At 38.1% G+C, this 25,546-nt stretch overlaps 2 protein-coding genes across 2 annotated transcripts; both read left to right on the top strand.

Annotated features, from left to right (window-relative positions):
* Nucleotides 1–12,289: 12,289 nt before the first annotated feature.
* On the top strand, nucleotides 12,290–13,032 carry LOC133738603 (auxin-induced protein 15A-like). The gene has a single exon (XM_062166176.1). It carries the CDS (start codon nucleotides 12,405–12,407, stop codon nucleotides 12,687–12,689), a length of 285 nt encoding a protein of 94 aa, XP_062022160.1. The 5' UTR covers nucleotides 12,290–12,404; the 3' UTR covers nucleotides 12,690–13,032.
* Nucleotides 13,033–15,564: 2,532 nt separating this feature from the next.
* LOC133738604 (auxin-responsive protein SAUR21-like) lies at nucleotides 15,565–16,070 on the top strand. Its single transcript, XM_062166177.1, has one exon. It carries the CDS (start codon nucleotides 15,684–15,686, stop codon nucleotides 15,963–15,965), a length of 282 nt encoding a protein of 93 aa, XP_062022161.1. The 5' UTR covers nucleotides 15,565–15,683; the 3' UTR covers nucleotides 15,966–16,070.
* Nucleotides 16,071–25,546: the final 9,476 nt, after the last annotated feature.

The following is a 25,546-nucleotide window of genomic DNA, read 5'->3' as shown; positions in this document are numbered from 1 at the left end:
AAAAACTCAATATGTTAATTCTATTAATTATCAAAAAAGTTGATATGTCTTTGGAATGTTCGACCACAGTAAATATTGGATCATTTATTTCAGTGAGGCTAATGAGTATTTTTCTTTCTTTCTAGAGTTAGTTCTATCATAAAAAAAAATTGATATATCTTTGGAATGTTTGATGACGGTAACTATTGGGTCATTTATTTCGGTGAGGCTAATGAGTATTTTTCTACCACTCTACTCTCACACTCTCACCAGTTTTTTCACCATAGGTTCTTCATTGATTCACTATTTTCTTTAGTTTGGAATAGTAATCTTTGACGATCTTATTATCTTTCATTTTCAAATTTTCTAGATCTCTCCTCATAGTTCTAGTTTGACAGAACGTACCTTTGCAGTTATGTAAAACTTCTTTAGTAAATTCCAAGCTTCCTTTAATGTAGTAGCTCCATGATTCTTGATAAGTTTGCATCGTCCACCGCTTGTTGAATGACAAAAAGTGCATTTGGATCTCTTTGTTTATCTTTCTTTTCTTGCCTCAACTGCTTCACCGTCGGATTTTTCAGAGTTGAGAACCCTTTGTCTACTATGTCTCATAGATCTTGAGACATGAAGAAGGTCCTCATCTTGATACTCCAAAAATCATAATTTTATCTCTTAAAGATGAGAAAAGAAATATATGTTTGGTTGGAGGTAGACAGGGTGAAGGCCACAAATGGAACGTACCAAATTGATGACCGCAACAAACTCTGATACCACTGTTGGATTTTGTGGCTTTGATACCACTGTTATAATTTGGTGCGGAAGAGACTAGCTAGTTATGATGGGCTAGAACAAAGTTTCAAACTTGAGTATAGGCCAAAGCGGTAGTAGAATACTAAATTTTTTTTTTTGGAAGAGTTTGGAACCCGATAATTTGGTGCAGAAGAGACTAGCTATGATGGGCTAGAACAAACTTCAAAACTTGAGTATAGGCCTAAGTGGTAGTAGAATACTTTTTTTTTTAAATATATATATATATATATATATATATATATATATATATATATATATATATTAATTTTTAATATATATTTTTTTAAAGAGTTTGAAACCCGTAACCCTGCGCTAGGAGTGAACCTTCTAGAACACTAAATTTGAAAAAGAAAAAGAAGAGACGGACGCTGAATTTAAAAAAGAACAGATGAAAAGCTTTGAACCTCTAGCTTAGTTCACTAACTTGCTTCTAATTGCTTATTTGATTCCTTGATTTACATTGTACTAGGGAGCTTACATATTTATATATGTCTCAACCGATCTTGGTGAACTACTAACACCAAAAACAGTTGTTTGTAGATAATTCTAGACCATACTCTTGCCAACTCTAGATGTTACTACACTTACATGATCATTCTACATCATGTTCCGGAATACCCTAGCAACTCTAGAATTTTACATGATGACTCTACATGTTCTAGATCAATCTACAACTTCTAGACTAATATAGGTAATTGGAGAATAGTTTGGAGAATAGTTTAGAACTCTCCAGTTAATTTGCATTATTTTTAACCGCATCTGATTGTTGGATAGATCTTTTATTGTAAACTGTGGCATAATCCAACAAAATGTGGCGTAATTCAAGATCCACAATACGTGTTAGGCATGAATAAAATAGCACAGAATAAAAGTTCATTTTGTTGGAAATTTGATGCCATTTAGTAAGAGCTAAACAAACACAATAACATAAATCAGATGATGAAAGATAAGACAAGAAAGTGGATGAAAATAAAGAATTCGTTGTCTTTGAGTTTAACATTGCATTCAGAACTTCTGGTCAATGGAGTCATATTCATGCTGCATCACCATTGGTGAGCTTCATAAATTTCAAACTTTCAGCTCAACTCAAAGTAGCTTCCAAACTGTGTAGAAAATTCCTCTCATCAGGACTCAGGAGCTTCAAGAATTGTGGATAATCAATCAGTGCCTCTTCTTCTTCTTGATTGGCGAGCTTGTGCATAAATTTCAAACTTTCAGCTCTGTTAGATCAAATATGGACTTAACACATATCATCATAAAGTAATTGATGATTAGCTAAATGTCAAACCTAGTTTAACATGGATACAAACTGTAAATCAATACTAGTGACTTAATGGAAGAGTGTATCTATTCATTAAGGTAAGTATTCCTAGTCTTGGTCTGCAAGAAAGACCACAATGAAGTGTTACATTAAGAATCTAACTAGGAAACCTAAACCGATATGGAGAGCTTTAATGGGAAGCTTCTTGAGGTTTAAGTCTCCTATATATATAGATGAATTGGTCCCTGATTACTACCGACGTTTTGCATAAGTTCTGTCCATTGAGAAGCAAGTTGGTAAGTAACAGAAGGCCATATTCAGTGATCGAGTTTAGCAGCTACATAAGATGGAATCCATGCCAGTGATTGCTGAAGGTAGGCCTTGATCCCTTTTGTGATTGTTGTGCGTCTGATTGTGAGCATGTATATGGTTTTTACAATTGGTATTAGAGCCACATCAAAATCGTTTTAGGGTTTTGAAAAAAAAAAAAAAAAGAAAAAAAAAAAAAGGGGTTTTTGCTTTACGGATCAAGTAACTGACCAAGTCACTGGTCAGGTAACTGACCAAGTAACTGATCAAGGTAAGTTACTCGATCAAGGCCTAGTCACAGCACGCGGATTATCCAAGCCCAAACCCGACCAAAACATGAAGAACAGGAGACTGTTGTATCATAACGGTCAATTTTGATCAAGATGAAGGTTTGTGATTGGATTCGGAAACGCGCGAGATGTTTTCATCTCGAGAAGGGATTCAAAACCCCAACTGTTGTGAATCAAGAAGCCAATAGAGTCGATTGCTGCATCTGGTTATGTAATTCACGCTTCTGTTAAGATTTTTTGCAGCAATTTGGGGAAAAAGCAAAAACAGGTTTTTATGTGAAATTGATTTCGATTCATAGCATGATTTTAAGTTTTTGATTGTGGTCAAGAACCCTAGTAGCATTCTCGGCGTGCGTTAGGCTAGAGTAGATGGTGATCGGATGAAATTTACAATTTCTTGATTGTTTTATGGTTTCTTGGAATCTAAACAATTTTTTGATTGTGCTTGAATATGCATGATGAATTGATTGATGATATGGTATTGTATCTGTGTTTGTGTAAAATTGCATGAAGAACAAAAATCTCCCAGAAATTGTTTACACATTATTAAGGTTGACAGATACAAGAGCTTAATTTTCTTACAAGGATGGATCTGGATAGAATGTAAAGTAAAGAGCTCATATGTTTTGTGGTTTTCTGTTGGCATAAGTGATTATGATGCACAAAGCATTCTTCATTGATGTTGGCAGAAAACACTGATCAGGTAACTGACCAAGTCACTGTCACTGGTCAAGTAACTGACCAAGTCACTGGTCAGGTAACTGATCAAGTACCTAATCGAGTAACAAAACTGAAATTGTGTTTTGTGTTTTAAAACTTTGCTTCAGTTTTATCTTCCAAAGAAGTGGTCAAGTGTGGTTTTAGAATACAAAACAGCAGTATGCATGCTTGATGAAAATAAATTCGGATACTTAGAAATTTTTCTTCTGTCTAATGATGTGGATAAATTTCTTTGGATAACTTGTTTTCATTGAACATGGCATATTGATAAAGAACTCCAGGATGTTATACTTCTGCTCAAAAGTGTTGCTTAACATTGTTTTTGGTTATGGACTGATATGAATGCAAGTATGGATTGTTTAGGTTTTCTGTATGTTCTTGTTTTGGTTGCTTAAAGCTAAATAAAACACAGAAAACTTAAAGTTATTTTCTTTTCAAAATTGAGAACTCACTTGAATTTTGTTTTGCTCCTTAGGTAACTCCTACATGAATTTGAACAGTGTCTTGATGTTAACTGGAACCAACTATAGAGCTTGGCTAGATTCTGTTGAGAACTATATGGGAATGCATGAGAATATAGACTATTGCTTTACTGAGTATAAGCCTGAAGAGTTGAATGAAAAGAGCACCAAGAAAGATACTGATCTTTACAAGAAGTGGCATAGATCCAATAGAATGGATAAGAAACTCATCCGAACCTCTATGTCTAAGACTGTCAGGGGAAGTATAGAAGAGCCTGAGCTAGCATCAGATTTTTTGGAACTCATAGGTGCTAAGTTTAAAGAAAGTGAAAAAGCAGAAGCAGCTAGGCTAACCAAGGAGTTTCATGATTTGAAGTACACGGGTTCAGGGGGAGTTAGAGAGCATATCATGAAGATGATCAACATAAATGGCAGACTCAGGGAACTCTCGATGGGGGTTAGGGATGAGCAGGTAGTGCATTATGCACTACATTCCTTGCCTAACAGTTTTAGTCATCTTAGGAACTCTCAAAAGGGAAACTGGACTCTAGATGAACTTATATCCATCTGTGTGGATGAGGAATCTAGGATCAAGGAAGAAAAGGAACCTGCTGCAACCATTAACCTCATTGAGAAGCCTAAAAGGAAAAAGCCCCAGAATAAGCTCAAGCCTACCAAAGCCATAACTAAGAGTTCAACAGCTGCAGTGGCCAAGGAAAACAGGCCATTTAGGTTCAAGTGCTACTTTTGCAAAAGAGTAGGACACATGAAAAAGGACTGCACTGGCTATAAGAATTGGTTAGCCAAAAAGGGTAAGATTTTTTCTAATACAGTTTTTTCCCTAGAAATTAATCTTATAAATGTTGAACCACAGTCTTGGTGGATAGATTCAGGCTCACCTATTCATATTACTAATTCCTTGCAGGGATTCATAAGGAGGAGAATCCCAAAAACTGATGAAGTGAACCTGTGTGTAGGCAATGGCATGAGAGTGGAAGTCAAGGCTATTGGAACCTTAAAGCTCGATTTAGGATTAGGAAAATTGTTAGTTTTGGACAATGTTTTTTATGTACCTTCCATGAGAAGGAATTTGGTTTCAGTTTCTCTTTTAGTAAAATCTGGTTGTAGACTTGTTATGAATAGTAATTGAATTCTTATTTCTAAAAATTCTGTTCAAATTGGTTCTGGTGTTATCTCGAATGATTATTTACAGTTAAATTGTTCAATGGCTCAACAAGAAAGTTTACTTGTTGAAAATAACACAAACAGTACTAGCACTTTAACAGGTGTTAAAAGAACCAAACTAAATGAAAAGTCTGCATTTTTATGGTATAGAAGACTCGGCCATGTTTCAAAAGAGAGACTGAAAATTTTGGTGAAAAACAACATCCTAAATGAACTTGATTTTTCTGATCTAACAGACTGTGTTGAATGCTTTAAGGGAAAAATAACTAATACTAGAAAGAAGACTGCATATAGAAGCCAAAACTTATTAGAACTCATACACACTGATATATGTGGACCATTTAGGCATCAAACTATCTGTGAGAATGTGTATTTTATCACATTCATTGATGACTTTTCTAGATACAGTTATATTTATCTACTTTCAGAAAAGGCACAAGCATTGAAAGCCTTTCAAATCTTTAAGTCTGAGGTAGAAAATCAACTAGAAAAGAAAATCAAATCAATAAGATCAAATAGAGGTGGTGAGTTCTATGGAAAGTACACTGAATCCGGCCAACAAAAGGGTCCATTTGCCTTGTTTTTGCAAGACAATGGAATTAAAGCTCAATACATGCACAACACCCTATAATCCACAACAGAATGGTGTTGCAGAGAGAAAGAATAGGACTCTTTTGAACATGGTTAGATGTATGATGTGTACAACTGGTTTGCCAAAATTTCTGTGGGGTGAGGCTTTAAAAACTGCAAATTATATTTGCAACAGGACACCTAGCAGAACTATAGAAAAGACTGCTTTTGAGCTTTGGTGTGGCATGAAACCTAGTCTTCATCACTGCCATGTTTGGGGATGTCATGCAGAAGCTAGGATTTATAATCCAAGCTTGAATAAACTTGACCCCAAAACTGTTAGTTGCTATTTTATAAGTTATCCAGATAAATCTAAAGGCTATAAATTATATTCTGCTCATCATTCACCTAGAATTTTTGAAACACATCAAGTAAAGTTTCTAAGTGAAAAAGTTCACAATACAAACCTTGAGGATTTAACCTCAGATTTTGAGGAAATTGTGTCAGATGAGAATATAAGTGTAGTATTGCCTTTAGAACAAGATGTCACTGATCAAGTCACTGGTCGAGTAACTGACCAAGTAACTGATCACGTACCTGTTCCTGACCAAGTAACTGACCATGTAACTGACCAAGTCACTGTCACTGGTCAAGTAACTGACCAAGTCACTGTCACTGGTCAAGTAACTGACCACGTCACTGATCAAGTACCTGTAGTTCAACCTAACTCTGAACATTCTCAGCCTAGAAGATCACAGAGAGCAAGAAAACCAACTTAAGGGGGGGGGGGGGGGGAAGAGAGTGACTACATTGTTTATCTGCAAGAAGCAGAAATTGAAATGGACTGTGCAGAGGACAATGATCCAACTACATTTAATCAGGCCATTGAAAGTAATGAATCTCATCAATGGCAGCTAGCAATGGAAGCAGAAATTAATTCCACGAGTCAAAATGCAGTTTGGGAATTAGTTGAACCTGACCCCAACCAGAAGCCTATAGGTTGCAAATGGGTTTTCAAAACCAAAAGAGATGCAAATGGCAATGTAGAGAGACATAAAGCAAGATTAGTTGCCAAGGGTTTTACACAGAAGGAGGGCATTGACTTTACTGAGACTTTTTCTCCAGTTTCTACAAAAGACTTGTTTAGGGTAATCATGGCTTTAGTGGCTCATTTTGATATGGAGCTGCACCAAATGGATGTTAAAACAGCCTTCTTGAATGGTGAACTAGATGAAGTGATTTATATGAGGCAGCCAGAAGGTTTTGTACAAGCTGGAAGTGAAACTTAGTGTGCAAGTTAAGAAAATCAATCTATGGCCTAAAACAAGCTTCTAGACAGTGGTACAAGAAATTTGACTCGGTGATTTCTACTTTTGGATTTATAGAAAATCTTGTGGATGAGTGTGTTTATTTGAAGACAGTTGGGAACAATTTTATTTTTCTGGTACTCTATGTGGATGATATACTTTTGGCTAGCAGTAACATCAAACTGCTTAAAGATACCAAGAGCTTTCTGTCAAAGAATTTTGACATGAAAGACTTAGGAGAAGCATCCTATGTACTAGGTATTGAGATTAAAAGAGATAGGGCACAGAGACTACTTGGTTTGTCTCAACAGAATTATGTTACCAAAGTTTTAAAGAGGTTTGGTATGGAAAAGTGTGCAGCTGGAAAAGTTCCTATGTCTAAAGGAGATAAGCTAACCAAGAAGCAAAGTTCCAAGAATGATGTTGAAAAAGAAAATATGGAGTCAAAGCCTTATGCTAGACTTGTAGGAAGTCTCATGTATGCACAAGTCTGCACTAGGTCAGACTTGTCTTTTGCAGTAGAGATTTTGTCAAGATTCCAGTCTAATCCAGGCCATGAGCATTGGGTAGCTGGGAAGAAAGTGTTGAGATACCTGCAGAGAACTAAAAGTCACATGCTAGTTTATAGGCAAGTGGAGGATCTGAAACTCATTGGATTCTCAGACTCGGATTTTGCAGGGAATTATCCAGACTCCAAGAAGTCGACTTGTGGATATGTATTCATGCTTGCAGGAGGTGCTATTGCTTGGAAAACCATGAAGCAAACTCTTGTTTCAACTTCTACGTACTATGCAAGCCGAATTTATTGCAGTATATGAAACTGTATGTGAAGGACTTTGGATTAGGAATTTTCTCATGTAGACCAAAGTATTGAGTCACATTGTGGCTGGTACACTTGTGATTTATTGTGACAATGAGGCTGCAGTTTTCTTTAGCAAGAACAGTAAAAGATCAAATAATTCTAAGCACATTGATTTAAAGTATTACAGTGTTAGAGAAAGAGTAAAACATGGTGAAATAGCTGTTTTGAGTATTGACACAAATTCACAGCTCGCAGACCCCTTCACCAAGGCCTTGTCAGTAGCAGCATTCCAGAAGCATACAGCAAGCATTGGAGTTTTAGCTAATTTAGATGCTTAGGTTCAGTATAGAGTTAGTCCAGTTGGAGCAATTAAAATTCTAAGGTTTCTGAGTTCTTGTGCTTTTCAGTTGTGATCTTTTGTTTTATTTATCACAACTCATTTGTAATGACAGATTTTATTATTATCAATAAATTTTTGAGGTATTTCCAGTTATGATTTTGCTGCAGCTTTATTGTTTTATTTTGGAAATTATCATCTTGTTTTGAATATCATACTTGCTATCAGGTGGCTTAAATCATGTTTAGCATGATGTTAAGGTTCAAGCAATAATTTTAAGCCATCGGTGTTCAGAAAAGTTTGCTTGAGTTTCTGGTTTAAGAAACATAAAGTAGGATCTGGTATATGCCTTCTTGTTGATACACATTAGCATATATCGTATCACTTCTGGTTTGACATATGTGGATTACAGGAGCTTGTGTTAGTGGTTTTGAAACTCTGCATTTTTGTTAAAATGTATACTGTTTCTTGCTCTGCATAAGTAACTGTGATCTAACCATGTTGGAATGGATTTTCGATTTGAGTTTGTCATCTGGCGCGCACTTCAGTAAGTTAAGTAGGTTTTGATGTTCTTTGGTGCAAATCATCGAGCATGATATGTGTGAGTCCAAGGGGGAGATTCTTAGATCAAATATGGACTTAACACATATCATCATAAAGTAATTGATGATTAGCTAAATGTCAAACCTAGTTTAACATGGATACAAACTGTAAATCAATACTAGTGACTTAATGGAAGAGTGCATCTATTCATTAAGGTAAGTAATCCTATTCTTGGTCTGCAAGAAAGACCACAATGAAGTGTTACATTAAGAATCTAACTAGGAAACCTAAACCGATATGGATAGCTTTAATGGGAAGCTTCTTGAGGTTTAAGTCTCCTATATATATAGATGAATTGGTCCCTGATTACTATCGACGTTTTGCATAAGTTCTGTCCATTGAGAAGCAAGTTGGTAAGTAACAGAAGGCCATATTCAGTAATCGAGTTTAGCAGCTGCATAAGATGGAATCCATGCCAGTGATTGCTGAAGGTAAGCCTTGATCCCTTTTGTGATTGTTGTGCGTATGATTGTGAGCATGTATATGGTTTTTACAAGCTCAACTCAAAGTAGCTTCCAAACTGTAGAAGATTCCCCTCATCAGGACTCAGGAGCTTCAAGAATTGTGGATAATCAACCAGTGCCTCTTCTTCTTCTTGATTGGCGAGCTTGTGCATATATGACACGGCTTTGCATACGACTTTGAACCCATGTTCACTTCCTTGGTGTTCACTCATTCACTTAAGTGCGAAGTGAGATTTAGGAAGGTATGTTCACTGCATGGGATTGTGATGCCACCCATTGGATGATCATATCCAAACTCTTCTTCAGCTTGACTAAAAAAATCAAGGAAAAGAGGCTTGTTCAAGTATGATATAGGAATCACAAATCGCTTTTTCTGGCTCTTCCCAACATAGACGGCAAAGTAGCCTTTTGGGATATCTAAGCTCTTTGAAGTAGATAGAGATCTAGTAAGACTTTTCTTGGCATTAGCAATACCAGGCAAGCGGAACCCCATGGCTTATATATTTTCTTAAGTGGAAGAACAAGAAAGAAGATTGAAAGGACTCCGAAAACAGGAAAGGTTTGATTCTTCTATTGGGAAGGAATAGATCGACTAGAGATTAATTTGCAGGTGATGAACTTGATCGGTCATGTGTGGTATAAATAGATGATGAAGCTGTATATGGTGGATGGAAATGAGTGGTGAAGAGGAATGTACTGAGCCTTAGGTCCTATTGAGCTACGGCCATTACCTTGTGAACGATCACATGCATTTGTCTTCAAATTAACATCATTCCCTACCTCCATATCAGAACACAGACAACAATGGAACCACCTGATGTGAAAGTTCAACCTAATAATATCATATATGTTGGCAACAATACAGATGTCCGAGTCTGACGCGTGTTTTGTAATGAAATGGATCAGTGACTCAATCAACAAGTGACTTTTCTATTCACATCTCTAAGCATAATGTCCACCAATACATATAGAGACTCAATAACTTCTTGGTCCTTGAGAATCTGATATCATTTAGACATAACCATGTGATCCTTTAAAAAGCTCAAATGCCTATGTCTACAGCCAAACCCCACAGAACTTACTCCTTACGTACGACTCTTTTGATATTCCAGATCAAAATTTTACTAAGCAGCGTTCCACCTATATATACTAATAAACATACATATTATCCCAAATAGAAATCGAGTTGTCATCAGAATCTTCATTAAATATTTTCTTCAAGTCATTTTGGAATTTCAACCTCTGAGAGTTATTGAAGATGGCACAGATTCTCCAGGGCGAGGAAGCTTTTTGCAAACAAAGAAGATTCAAGTCTTTTACCCACATTGGTGTTCTGAAAGGCTTCTTGTCAGTTTATGTTGGAGAGAATAGTGAAAAGAAGAACCGAGCAGAGGAAGCCCTCCTTTCTAGAGTTCCTAGGGCAGATTTATCCTACAATTAGGTTTTCACTGAATGCTACTTATACAGTAAGGCAGAGGAAGAATACTTTTTCCTTTTCCATTTGTGTTCAGTTTCGAAATTCATCCTCAACTGTGAAGAACTGAGCTGTTTTTGTTATTCGATTCTACAGCAGGACTGTCCATATTACTGTATCACCACTCACCAGGGATAGAAGCCACAATGTATAAAGTAGTCCTTCATTTCTTGTGAGTGAATGCTGCCATTTGGGGTTAATCAATAAAAGAAGCTATATTAACTATTAAGATAAAAATCTAGTAAACAGCGGATTATGAATTAAAATATATAATGTGTTCCCATTTTGACCTGGAGAGTAAAAAAGAAACTTGATCTCTTGATAAACGAAAGAGAAATGTAGAATTGCAATTCAAAACCAGAAAGGTGCTTCAAAGAGTGACTTGGATATTCCAAAAGGCATTTTGCAGTATATGTTGGGGATCGGATGGCCAAAACAAGGGATTTGAGATTCCGGACTTATATATACTTGAACCTCTTCATTCCAAGATTTTGATGTCAGTGGGATGAGGACAATGGAAGTTCTCAATTATTTATCAACCAATTAAAACTTGGTAACCGCTTTCTAGTTATATGTCGATTTATTAACCATTAGAGCCTGAAACTGCTCAGCATTAAGTCAAGGATACAAAATTGTTGGAAGTATGTATTTCAGAAAGAATTAATCTGTGTTCATTTGATTGCTTGTACCAATCATCAAAGGGCACCAAAATGGACACAAACATAAATAACCATATAAACAGGGCATCTGTTTCTGATTAGCTGATAATATTTTACTGTAAGACATCATATACATAACAAAACGTGGTCTAATTCACTATCCCCCTATTTGTATGACTGGGTATGAGAACGCTCCATACTAGCATTCTTATCCATTGTTAAAGAGAAAACTGTACCATGAATTATAAATGGACGTGTCATATCTGCAGGAAAAAATTCAGAGGAAACTTTCCACTGAACTCTAGAACATTCTACTAAAATTGGTGGAAGTGAAGAAAATGGAAACATAAACTATGCTCCTGCTATATTTATTTGTTTTTTTGTTTTGTTTTGTGTTTTTTTGTTTTTGTTTTTTGTTTTTTTTTCAAATGATAGTCTGATGTATGCTTAAGTTGGTGAGATCTTTGTGAGTTCAAGATCTTTATATATAATTTGGAAAAATGTAATAAAGATCCATAAGCATTTGATATTCGGAGTATCACATGGGATGTGTCTTCGAACATGTCTAACCATTCTAACGACAACCAACAACCCGAAAACCCACTTCTGATAATAGATTTGTGGAGAGAAAACAAAGGACTCTTGCTGCTGTACCTCGAGTACAGGACAGAAAAGGCGCGAGGGAGAGAGTTGTTACTCAACTCACCTCACCTCTAAGAAATATGTCTACAATATCTTAAAACATCAAATTGTCTACAATATCTCAACACCCTTCAAATCAGTGCGGTTTTAAATAGTAACGTTCCACCAACTGGACTTTCTTAATTCATTGATCAAACAAAAGAAAATACCTCTTCAGCTTTCTGTATCATATAGAGACTAGAAAACAAAGCCACATGGTAGGGTGGCTTGATGTTCCTAGATGAATTTAGTGCAATTAATGGGAAGGCAAAAGCATGTGATTTTTGGACTTCTCAATAGCAGAGGGGACTACTCTTCACCACTCATCTCATGTACCTATGCTAATGGCTTTCATCTATATATACACACATGATCAAGTTTTTCATCACCAACTCAATTCTTCTTTCCCAAGTATCAAATTAAGCTTTCTTTCATTTCATAAGTCTTTCTGGTTCATTTTCTTGTTTCATTTCCACCTGAAAGATAAAAACCATGGGTTTTCGGTTACCAGCAATTGCTAGTGCCAAGAAAACTCTTACTAGATCTCTATCTGGTTCAAAGACATTAGATATCCCTAAAGGATACTTTGCCGTCTATGTTGGGGAGAGCCAGAAGAAACGATTCGTGGTTCCAATATCATACTTGAACCATCCTTCATTCCAAGATTTGTTGAGGCAAGCAGAAGAAGAATTTGGATTTGATCATCCCATGGGCGGTATCACCATCCCCTGCAGTGAGCACACCTTCCTTGATCTCACTTCAAGCTTAAGTGAATGAATTAATGAAGTGAATCTGAGATACAACTTCATATCGAAATTGATCACCCTCAATTCTGAACTCATTGATTTGACACATGAAGATGAGGCTATGAGGGGCCAGCCGGAAACAACTTATGCAATGTTGTTTGTGAAGGTCTCAATGTGCTGAGCAGATCAAGATGCAAATTTCTACAAGCAGAAAGCTGGCATGTCATGAGTCCTCTAAAGCTATTGCCACCATGAGGACTCTGATTTTTGAAATCAAATGAAGCAAGAAGGCCATTTTGTCTTTTCACTCGTGTAAACTTCTTCATTTGTTGTACAGAAAATTTTTGGAATATAATTTACTTCAATTCCTCAAATCCTTGCAGTCTTATTATTTTCCTCTCCTGGCTCTGTTGTGCTGATTAACTACAATATATATGACAGCCTGCTGTCACTAGAAATCAAGTATATAATTATAATGGCTATATAAATTGTACAGCTTGATTATCCTTCACATTCATATCTAAGGAACTTTAAAACGTCAATTAAAGGCTAAAGAGTAGAAATATATTTAGTTACTACTTAGCATGTCTAAATAGAGACCAAGTCCAGAAAGACAGATGATGGCTTTGTCAGTTCATTTAGTTTTATATTTGAACTTGGATCGACTGGTTTAGCAACTCAAATAGTGTTTCAGATATAGAAGATGATCTTATCCCAGCCAGAATCCCAGCGGTTAGGTTTGATATCAATACTGTCTCAGTCATTTAGTAGATGCATTGGTCAAATATTAATTACTTTTCTCTGGTATGTGTCTGCAACCAAAATTGAATTGCTTAAAGAGAATGGTGACCAAACAAAAAAGATAGCCTCTGTAGACTGTAGACTGAAGATCAAAGACAAAATACCCTAGTATCATGACAAAACAACAATCTTGAATTGTAATAGAGCAGTTACAGGAAAAGTGTAGTCAAGTCCTGGAGATGGATTTCGATCGGACATTAGCTTTGATAAATTGTGCTCAATACATTTTTCCTCAGATTGCACGGATGTTATTAGCTTGTTTGGTTCAGGCAAGAACAAAACAGAATTGCTTAACTGCTTGAGTTGTAATACCCTAGTATCATCTTTTTACATTTTTATTTTGTTTTATATATTTATTTTATTTTATATTTGAAATAGCCTTTATTCATAAACTGAGTTCAGGTAATACCGTAATAGCAACTCCAAGAAAAACTGCCCTCTAGCCTACTCCATCAGATACAAAGAACTTTATCAAGAATATCGATGTAGCCAAGGAGGACCAACCTCCTGACAATACATTGAGTTTTCCAGAGCACGCCGAGCCAAACCATGCGCCTCTTGGTTACCCCTCTTCCTAACATGCTTCCACGACACAAGCTCAAAATCATTCAGCAACAGCCTCACCTCTTCCAAAACAGCACCTTTCATCTTATTTTTATTTTGTTTTTTAATTTTTTTCCTCGTGAAAATTTGATGTATTTGGTGATTAAATATGGGAGATTAATAATTTAAAATTATAAAAATATCATGAAAATCAACATAATAAAGTGGAAGATCAATTAAAATATATTTATGTATTCCTATATTTCCTGTGGAGGACTAACAAAAAAGTTGACAGGGTGTTAAAAGACAGAAGTTGACTGTCTTTCCATTCAAAAATTGGATTCAAAACTTTTGTTTCCAATGAGTTCAGAGGGGTCATGCTACTATCTGCTTCCAAAACTGAGAAATTTTCTGCTCAGCTCTCAAGCAGCTCCGGACGTACTACAGAAGATTTTGATCAACACAAGCAGCTTCAAGATATATTTGATCATCAATCATTACCTTGTCATCATCTTGAATTCTTGATTAGCAGCTTTGTGAATGAGGAAGCTTTTGCAGATGAACTGGGATCCTATTAGTGTTCCCTCATTCACGAAGTGAGTTCTAGGAAGGTGTGTCAATGCATGGGATTGTGATGCCACCCATTGGATGATTATATCCAAATTCTTCTTCAGATTGACTCAACAAGTCCAGAAAAAGAGGCTCGTTCAAATATGAGACTGGAATCACAAATCGCTTCATCTGGCTTAACCCAACATATACTGCAAAGTAGCCTTTTGGGATATCAAAGCTCTTTGAAGCAGATAGAGATCTAGTAAGACTTCTCTTGGCATTAGAAATTCCAGGCAACCGGAAACCCATGGCTTATATATATTTTTAAAGTGGAAGAACAAGAAAGAAAATTGAATCTGTGCAAACAGGAAGAGTTTGATTCTTTTCTTGGGAAGGAATAGATCTCTTTGAGTTGCTGCGGTTGAACTTGATCAGTCATGTGGGTGCTATAAATAGATGATGAAGGTGTATGCTGAAAATCATAAGGTACATGAAAAGAAGTGGTGAAGAGGGAAATGAGTATTGGGTCCTATTGGTCTAGGGACATTACCTTGTGAAAACTCACATGGCTTTGTCTTCCTGGTCTATCTATCCTTGTCTTCAAACAATATACCCTTTAGATTACAGACAACAAAGGAACCAAAGTTCAACCTAAAAAAATCAAGAATACACAAGTTAACCTAGTCCATTCAACAAAATACAGAGACATGTGTCTAAAGCATGCCTTGTAATGAGAGGGAATCAGTGACTCGAAGAAAACTCCAATCCACATCTAAAACTTATTCCTTTCCAGCCAGGGTGTCATAAACATAATGTTCACCAACAAATATATGACTCGATAACTTCAGGTCAGATATCATTTAGACAGAACCATGTGATCCTTCAAAATTCAGAAGCTTGTGTCTCTTCCCAATCATGACACAATTTCCGCCATACAATTCTTTCTTCATTCCAGATCGATATCAATATTTCGTTAGCACTCTCTCATCTATAAATATGCACAACCATACATATTATCTCATACAGAAATCAAGTCCTCATCAGTATCTACATCCATTAACTCTTTTCGTCCGACTCCTTTTGGAATCTCAACCTCTTTGAAGTGATCATTATCCGATTGCCTGCCATTATGCATGCTAAGCAGATTCTCCGGCGAGGAAGTTTGTTGGCTTGTAAAGCAGATTTAATACATGCTGGTGTTCCAAAAGGCTTCTTACCGGTGTATGTGGGAGAATGTAGTGAAAAGAAGAGATACATGGTTCCAGTTTCTGTCTTGAGTCAGCCATCATTTCAAGAGTTGCTGAGTAAGGCAGAGGAAGAATATGGATTCGACCATCCAATGGGTGGACTCACAATTCCTTGCCGAGAAGAAACCTTCATTGATCTCACTTCTCGCTTGAAGGGGCTGTAACTCATGGTTGTACATTAGATATAACTTGCTTAGAGAAATATTTTGTACACACTGTATATAAGGAGGAATTTGCAGAGAGAAATCTTTGACACTGTACATTTTACAGATAGTAATGGAAATCCTTTCTTAGGGATGGCAATGGGGAAGGTAGGGTAAGGGGATTAAATTACCATCTCCATACCCGACTTCATTCTCCATCCCCGTAATAAGATACTGGGGATTCCCCGTCCCCGTCCCCATTGGGGATTAGGTCCCCGTACCCGCACAAATCCCCGTTAACAATATTATTAATTTATTATATAAAATATTATGGATTGTAAAATATGAAGTTAAAATCAAACATCAAAATAAAATAAATTTCTTGTTTCAATCAAGGAAATTAACATGTTGATAAAGATCTTTTGTTAAAAGAATCTTCCTTTTTTTGAACATATTTATTAATAGAATTTAAATATTGACAAAAAGATGAAGTTTACATAAATATTTATTTATAAATAATATCAAAAATATATATAATAAAAAAAATATATATTTCAGATAATTCTTATTGGGTGGGTATGGGGATGGGGATCAAAATATCATTCCCCCGCCCCGTACCCGATTTCAAAATTCGAATACTGGGGATCCCCATCCCCGTTACCCGATTTCCCCCGAATTTCTCTCCGTTAGGGTCGAATACCCAATGGGTACCCTACCCGATGGGGATTTTTGCCATCCCTATCCTTTGTATCTGGACTTTGATATAATTTTCAGTCCATTCCCTTCTAACTATCTTTTGCTGCTACTTCTTTGAGAATCGTTTTCGTTTTATAATCATTCAAAGACGTCATCATAAGTCATAACTAAGGACATCACATATATATACATGCATCTATTTTGTTTTCAAATATGATTAATTTCTAACTGATTTTTCCTCCTTAACTCTTCAATTTGGTCAGGAAGCATGAGGTCTAGTGTACACTTGGTACTTAATTGGAGATATCTAAGTACTTCTGTAATAGAAACAAAAAATCAAAAGCTAAAAAATTACTTGGTACTTGATGATATTCTAGTCCTTCTCTCCTAAACATTGTTTGATGAACGCGTCCTGTAAATTTGGATTTTTTTCACTTAATGTTTGTTAACCAGTAATTGGAAGAATCATCCGATGAAATATTTCAAAGAAGATTAGTCCAGTTATGCAGAGAAACTCACACTATCATCCAACTAGCTATGCATACCTATTAAAGCATACTATGTATGTCGCTAAACATACATATCTAATATATCTTCCTCTTTATGGCTTGGCAACCCATGAGTTCAACTATATATGAAGACTAGAATCTTTAACATCAGGTGGCTTGCCTCCAAACTAAGCAATAATACTGATGTTACTTCTGGGAACTATAGTTTCTATAAGTGTTTGCTAATTCATTACATTGTTGCTTCTCTCAAACGCTTAACTACGAGGAACTGCATCGTTTGCATACTGCAACATGAGAGAGTTTTCTCCAAACTGGGGGAATGCTCAGTTGTGCATCGAAAGCAATACATGATGCAGAACAGATGGCAGCCCAATTTGAAGAACAGTTGGATCGTGCTAAAGGAGGAAAACGAAAAGTGACTAGTAGAAGCGAAACAGCTCCTCGGAGTCCGTTTGGGACGCACCTTACCTTTCCGGAAAGGGAATCGCGCCAGAAATCAAACTCGTCGCTATGCCACGACCTGTGGCCTTTTTCGGGCTTTCGGGGTCGTTTAGGGCCTCAAAACTGCATTTTTCTATTTTCCGGTGTTTTGGTTTTCCTAGTTATTTTCGGGTTGTTTTTGTTTTTACCCATGGGCTTTAGGGTTTCATTGTTAGTCGCCCTAGGGTTTATTTTCTTATAAATAAGCCGCCTTAAGGCTGCAGAACGCATCTTTTATCTTTTATCAATAAAATTGAGATTATTCTCTTTTATCTCTGGTGGACTCCAGAATTCTTTGCTTAGGTTTATTGCTGGTAAACCTAGATATCAATCCGTCTGCGTCAGGTGGTATCAGAGCAGGTCTTCCCTGTCTCTCCTATTTACCTTGGTAGCAATGGGTGAAGTTACAAAATCAGATATCGAAGCTCTCACAGCAGCGTTAAACGCTACCATCAACACCATGAACAATTGGATGGACCAGCAGACCAATCGGATGGACCAGCAGATTGGAGAAATTTGTGGGTTGTTGGGAGAGAGAAACAACCACAACAACAACGATCAGAATAGAGGCAGGGAAGGAGGCCAGCGAGTTAGGGCTCCACGTAGAGAGGTTGTTGTTCATACTTCAGAATCTGAGTCTGAAGAAGAGGTTGTGCAATATGAACCACAAGGACAAGCTGACCAAGATTACAAAGTCAAGGCCGAAATTCCTTTCTTTTTGGGCAACTTGGGTGTAGAAGATTATCTAGATTGGCAGCTTCAGGTGGACAGGTTCTTTGAGATTATGGAAGTTCTTGAACACAAGCAGGTTAAGCATGTTGCATGGAGATTGAAGAGTACTGCTGCAGTTTGGTGGGATAAATTGCAGAACACTCGAAAGAAGCAGAGGAAGCAGTGTGTTAAGACATGGCGAAGAATGAAGCAGCTGATGATGGAAAGGTTCTTGCCGGACGATTATGAGCAGATTCTGTACAGGTTGTATATTGAATGTGTCCAGGGAACTAGGACAGTGGCTGATTACACCGCTGAGTTCTTACGCTACTCAGAGCGTAATGAACTAGGAGAAACTGAAGGCCAGAAGGTGGCTCGCTATGTCAGTGGGATGAAGCCTTCCATTCAGGACAAAATTGGGTTACAAACTGTTCATACTATGGCAGAAGCTTCAAACCTAGCATTGAAGGCAGAGTTGTTAGAGAAGCCTTCACGAGCTTCTTCTTTCCAGAGATATAACTACCAAAGGAGCACAGATTTAGCAAACGCCTCGACTGACAAGGGTAAAACCACACTGCAGAAAACAGAAGGTGCTTTTAGGGCTTCCAATCCTCCTTTTAAAGGGGCTGGCAGTTCTAGTGGTGCTCAAAACAGGGCCCCGAACCAGAGGCTTAATAATCCTTATGCTAGGCCTACAACAGAAATTTGTTATCGATGCAACAAGCCTGGTCATAGATCTAATGTATGCCCTGAGAGGAGAACTGCCCTTATAGATGATTATGATGAGGATGAAGAAGAAGTTGGAAGAGATGGCGATTATGATGGGGCTGAGTTTGCGGAGGAGGAGTCCCCTGAAAAGGTTAATATTGTGTTGCTATTATGTCCTAAAGAGGAGGGGCAGCGACGCAATATTTTCAGGTCCCTTTGTTCCATTAATAACAAAGTGTGCAATTTAATTGTGGATAATGGAAGCTGCGAAAATTTTGTAGCCAAGAAACTGGTGGAGTATTTGTAGTTACCTACGCAGCCTCATGATGCACCTTATTCCCTCGGGTGGGTCAAGAAAGGTCCACAAGTTCGAGTTGTTGAATCCTGCAAAGTACCGGTATCCATTGGTAAGCATTATAAATATGAAGTTATGTGCGACATTATTGATATGGATGCTTGTCATATTTTGTTTGGACGACCTTGGCAATATGATGTGGATGTGACGTATAAAGGCAGGGATAATGTGATGTTGTTTATGTGGAATAACCATAAAATTGCTATGGCTCCTGTGTGTCAATTTGAGAAATCTGGTGGAAAGAAAGGGGAGAGTTTTCTGACCTTGTCTAGCAGTGAATTTGAGATGGAGGAGGCCTTTAAAGAATCTGAGGTTTTCTGTCCAGTGGTGATTAAGGGGTTGTTGGCTGTAGAAAAGGAAGAGGTGGTGATTCCTAAGGAAGTGCAGAATATGTTGGGAGAGTTTGAAGAGTTGATCTCGGATGAGTTGCCCAACGAGTTACCACCTATGAGAAACATTCAGCATCAGATTGATTTGGTGCCTGGAGCTAGGTTGCCCAATCTGCCACATTACCGAATGAGTCCCAAGGAGAATGAGATTTTGAGAGAACAGATTGAAGACTTGTTGAAAAAAGGGTTCATTCGAGAGAGTATGAGTCCTTGTGCAGTTCCAGTCCTCCTTGTTCCTAAGAAGGGCAATCAATGGCGGATGTGTGTTGATAGCAGGGCCATTAATAAGATAACTGTGAAGTACAGGTTTCCTATTCCTCGTTTGGAAGACATGCTTGATGAGCTAGAGGGTTCCAAAGTGTTTACCAAGATAGACCTTCGTAGTGAATATCACCAGATTCGAATCAAGCCAGGAGATGAATGGAAGACAGCTTTTAAGAGCAAGGATGGCTTGTACGAGTGGATGGTTATGCCATTCGGGTTGTCTAATGCACCCAACACCTTTATGAGGCTTATGAACAAGGTTCTTCATCCTTTTATTGGTTTCTTTGTAGTGGTGTATTTTGATGATATACTGATATATAGCAGGACCAAAGAAGAACATCTGGTACACTTGAAGCAGGTTTTGGGAGCTTTACAGGAGAATAAACTGTACATCAACCTGAAAAAGTGTACATTCTGCACCAGCAAGTTATTATTTCTGGGATTTGTGGTTGGAGAAGAAGGCATTCAGGTTGATGAAGAGAAGGTACGAGCTATAAGAGAATGGCCAGCTCCAAAAACAGCTTCTGAGGTGCGGAGCTTTCATGGTTTAGCTACCTTCTACAGGAGGTTTGTGAAGAATTTCAGTACCATTACTGCCCCTATTACTGAATGTTTGAAGAAAGAAAAATTCCAGTGGGGAGAGGAACAAGAGAAGAGTTTTGCCTTGATCATGGAGAAACTTTGTACTGCACCAGTTCTCGCTCTTCCTAATTTTGATAAGGTTTTTGAGGTTGAATGTGATGCTAGTGGCGTGGGAGTAGGTGCTGTATTGTCACAAGAGAAGAAACCAGTAGCATTCTTTAGTGAAAAGATGAGTGAATCTCGTCAGAAGTGAAGTACTTATGATCAAGAATTTTATGCAGTGTTCTGAGCATTGAGGCAATGGGAGCACTACCTGATTCAGAGAGAATTTGTACTGTTCACGGATCATCAAGCCTTGAAGTACCTTAACAGTCAGAAAACTGTGAATAATGATGCAAGGTGGGTGAGTTTTCTGCAGAAATTCCCTTTTGTGATTCAACATAAATCTGGTACTCTTAATAGGGTGGCAGATGCTTTAAGTAGGAGGGCTTCCTTGCTGGTCACTTTAGCCCAGGAGATTGTGGGGTTTGAGCTCTTGAAAGAGTTGTATGAGGAAGATACTGATTTTAAGGAGATCTGGACCAAGTGCAGTAGCAATAATGCAGTTGCATATTTTTATGTGAATGAAGGATATTTATTCAAAGGCAATCGGCTATGTATCCCTAGTTCTTCGTTGAGAGAGAAACTGATTAGAGATCTGCATGGAGGGGGTTTGAGTGGACACTTGGGCCGAGACAAAACTATTGCTAGCCTTGAGGAGAGGTATTTCTGGCCACAGTTGAAAAAGGATGCAAGAACTATCGTGAGGAAGTGCTACACCTGCCAGGTTTCTAAGGGTCAGTCCCAAAACACAGGACTTTATCTTCCTTTACCTGTTCCTGATGATATTTGGCAGGATCTTGCTATGGATTTTGTGCTGGGATTACCCCGTACCCAAAGAGGTGTGGATTCTGTGTTTGTGGTAGTTGACAGGTTCTCTAAGATGGCGCACTTTATAGCTTGTAAGAAGACTGCTGATGCGTCCAATATAGCCAAACTGTTTTTCAGGGAGGTGGTTCGTTTGCATGGAGTGCCCAAGTCCATCACCTCTGATAGAGACACGAAATTCCTTAGTCACTTTTGGCTTACGTTGTGGAGAATGTTTGGAACAGCCTTGAACCGTAGCAGCACAGCTCATCCTCAAACTGATGGACAGACAGAGGTTACTAATAGAACTTTGGGTAACATGGTTCGGAGTGTTTGTGGAGATAGGCCCAAACAGTGGGATTATGCTTTGCCACAGGTGGAGTTTGCTTATAACAGTGTTGTACATAGTGCAACAGGGAAGTCCCCATTCTCATTAGTTTATACTTGACGTAGACGGATTGATATCTAGGTTTACCAGCAATAAACCTAAGCAAAGAATTCTGGAGTCCACCAGAGATAAAAGAGAATAATCTCAATTTTATTGATAAAAGATAAAAGATGCGTTCTGCAGCCTTAAGGCGGCTTATTTATAAGAAAATAAACCCTAGGGCGACTAACAATGAAACCCTAAAGCCCATGGGTAAAAACGAAAACAACCCGAAAATAACTAAGAAAACCAAAACACCGGAAAATAGAAAAATGCAGTTTTGAGGCCCTAAACGACCCCGAAAGCCCGAAAAAGGCCACAGGTCGTGGCATAGTGACGAGTTTGATTTCTGGCGCGATTCTCTTTCCGGAAAGGTAAGGTGCGTCCCAAACGGACTCCGAGTAGCTGTTTCGCGTCTACTAGTCACTTTTCGTTTTCCTCCTTTAGCACGATCCAACTGTTATTCAAATTGGGCTGCCATCTGTTCTGCATCAATACATGTTCTCATTTCTCAAAGCTAGCCACCAGGTTCTTCTGGAGCTAACTAGGTACGTACTAGACAAACCCATATGAACAATACAAAAACAGTACGTCCCTTATATCACTAGCTAATATTGCCATGGAAGTGAAGATGCATAGAGCAATACTTCATTTCACGTAAAACATGCTGCCAGTTGGTGATTAATTGTACCAGAGAAGCTAAACTAAGATAACAAACTAATGAACAATAGGACTTAACTGCGTATGGCAAATTAATTAAGTAATGTGAACCCCAATTTCCCTGGAAAGAAGTTTACATGGGGTTCTTTTTTTGGACAGAAAAAGGTTTACATGGGGTCAAAGGACAGAATTTGACTGTTTACATTCAACATTGGATTTTTAGTCCAATGGTTTCAGAGGGTTCATGATAGCATCATTTTTCTTCTCAGCTCTCATGCAGCTTGAGGATTACAAATACAGATGGGTTCCCTCAATCATGGCCTCTTCCTCGTCTGTGACTCAGCGAGTTCCAATCACGCTTTTGAGTATGAAGTTGGATCTCATATTCACCTCATTATTGGTGACTCATACACTTAAGCGAGAAGTGAGATCAAGGAATGTGTGTTCACTGCAGGGGATTGTGATACCACCCATGGGATGATCGTATCCAAATTCTTCTCCAGCTTGACTCAACAAATCCAGGAACAAAGGCTCGTTCAAGTATGCAATTGGAATCACAAATCGCTTCTTCTGGCTCACCCCAACATAAACTGAAAAGTAGCCTTTCGGAACATCTTGGAACATCTAAGCTCTTCCCAGCAGAAAGAGCCTTCATAAGATTTCTCTTGAAGTAACAATTTCAGGCAACCGGAAACCCATGGCTATTATGGTCTTAAGAGGAAGAACAAGAGAAAAAATTCAAAGCAATTGGGAAATACGGAAAAAGCTTTGATTATTTGCTTGGAAAGGAAAAGACTTGAATTGCTGATAATGAACTTGATTATTTGCATATATATAGATAATAAAAGGGTCTGATGGAAGTCTTAAGGTACATGAAAATGGAGGTGAAGACGCACTACATGGGGCAGCAATAAGGGATACTAACTTTTGAGATATCACATGGGTTTGTTTTCCTACTTACCTAATTAACTATATGCTTGTGCGGGAAGATTGTTCCCTACCTGCATTGGATAAACGGAAAACAAAGGTAGCTACCAACTGATGTGAAATTCCAACCTATATAATAACAAATTTTATTTAGCAAAGCCGGCAATTAACCAACATCTTGATCATAATTTCTTCTTCCTTTGCTTATGTCTACAATGAAGATACCACACAACCTATTGACGTATGTATGTCGGAGGCCTGTCCACATGTTTTAAGCTTTCAAGCTTTGGAGCTGCAACGTCATAAGCATAATGTTCTCCATCGAATAGAGACTCAATAACTCATAGTCCTTGAGAATCAGATATTGTAAAACACAACCATGTGATTCTATCTTCAGTATTCAGATGCTTATGTCGCTTGCCAATCCCCACACAATTTTGTCCATACAATTTTTTCCGCATTCCAGATATATTCTAAACCCTCTAGTCCATATATACACTCACACATGTTATCCAAAGGAAAATCAAGTCCACATAATCTTAATCTACTAACTCTTTGTTGAAAGGGGATCTGGAAAACCATTTCCACATGAAATTAAATAAGTGGTAAAGGCCGGATATTAAGCTGACATTGGATTTTACGGACAAGACTAACAATTGGTTCTTGCTGGAAAAGATCACCTTCTGTATCTGAGACACTATTTGGGCTGCTAAACAATCTGTCATTTAATTCTATAAAAAAAGAATACAAATAAACTGGCAATGATCAGATTCTATCTTTCTGTAGTTCGTGTAATCTTCTATTCTAATGCCAACATGTGTCATTTGGTTGCTAAGCAATGCAACACAGCGATAAGAATAATTATAATGACAATAGAAAACAAGAAGGATTGAGGAATATTTAAAAATATTATATATTCCCAGATTTTCTTGGAGAACAAATAACAAAGAGGTACATTGGTTCCAAAGATAGAATTCGACTATCTCTCTCTCTGAGTTTAAATTTGGAGTCCTGATTCTTGAGCCAATGCTTTCAGAGTTTTACTGTGTTTTGATTTCTGCGCTAATCTGTGTTACGTCTTGATCTTCTCAGTGCACAGCCTCACAAGAAGCTTCAGGATTACAGTGTTTGGCTCCAAAACCAGTCGGCTTGCAAACTGTCTCTTTTGAGCGAGTGATTGCGCAGGCGTGCCAGCACCGCGGGGTGCAGTCGTTGGGGTAGTCCCTTGACCTGACTTCTTCTTCAAGCGCTGTGGACGAGGAGAGCACCAACCTCGTCACAGGGTTCTTCTCTAGCCTTTGGGAAAAGGACTTTTGCCTTACGGATAAGGACTTTGGTTGTGATCTCTTTGCGTCACCGAATCGATACTTAGTATTGTAGACTAAGCAGAGCAATCATTGGGAAGTTTGGAGAAAGCACGGGTTGCGCTAAAGCGTGACTTTAGCTTCGCTGGGTTGCGAGGGCGTTACCCTTGCTTCGCTGGTAGTAACGGTGGCGGTTGCGCTCGCAGTCGGCTCCTGGGGAGACTGGGACTGGAAGTACGGTCGCCGGTTGGTTTGGTGATGCTGACAGTCGGCTCTTGGAGAGACTAGGACTGGCGCACGGTCACCGGGTTTCAACAAGGTTGAAGGTTTGCTCCGGGGAGGCTTTGTAATCGCTGGGATTGATTGATATGAGAGAAGTCTCTAATTCGTCCTTGAAACCTGGTATATATACCTAGGGTTTCGACTGCTCCTTGTTGTAGAAGGATTATTGATTGAAGTTTCCTAATCAATCTCTGCTACCTGACTCCGATAAGGTTTCGTTTTCCTCATGGATTCCGGAATGGGCGAAGCTGTAACCCAAACCCCAGTAGGCTTATTTTTGGGCCGCAGGTATCGGCCCGCTGTGCTAGATCCACTAAAGGATATTGCCAAAATTACTTTTGGGCTCAAACATACAGATTCCCCCAGGCCTCGAAATCAGGCCCATGAAAATGTAACTGATTG

This window comes from Rosa rugosa, chromosome 3 (assembly GCF_958449725.1).
Source record: "Rosa rugosa chromosome 3, drRosRugo1.1, whole genome shotgun sequence".
Taxonomy (NCBI): Eukaryota; Viridiplantae; Streptophyta; class Magnoliopsida; order Rosales; family Rosaceae; genus Rosa; species Rosa rugosa.
Note: the sequence above shows the minus strand (reverse complement) of the source record. Positions and strands in the feature narration are given on the sequence as shown.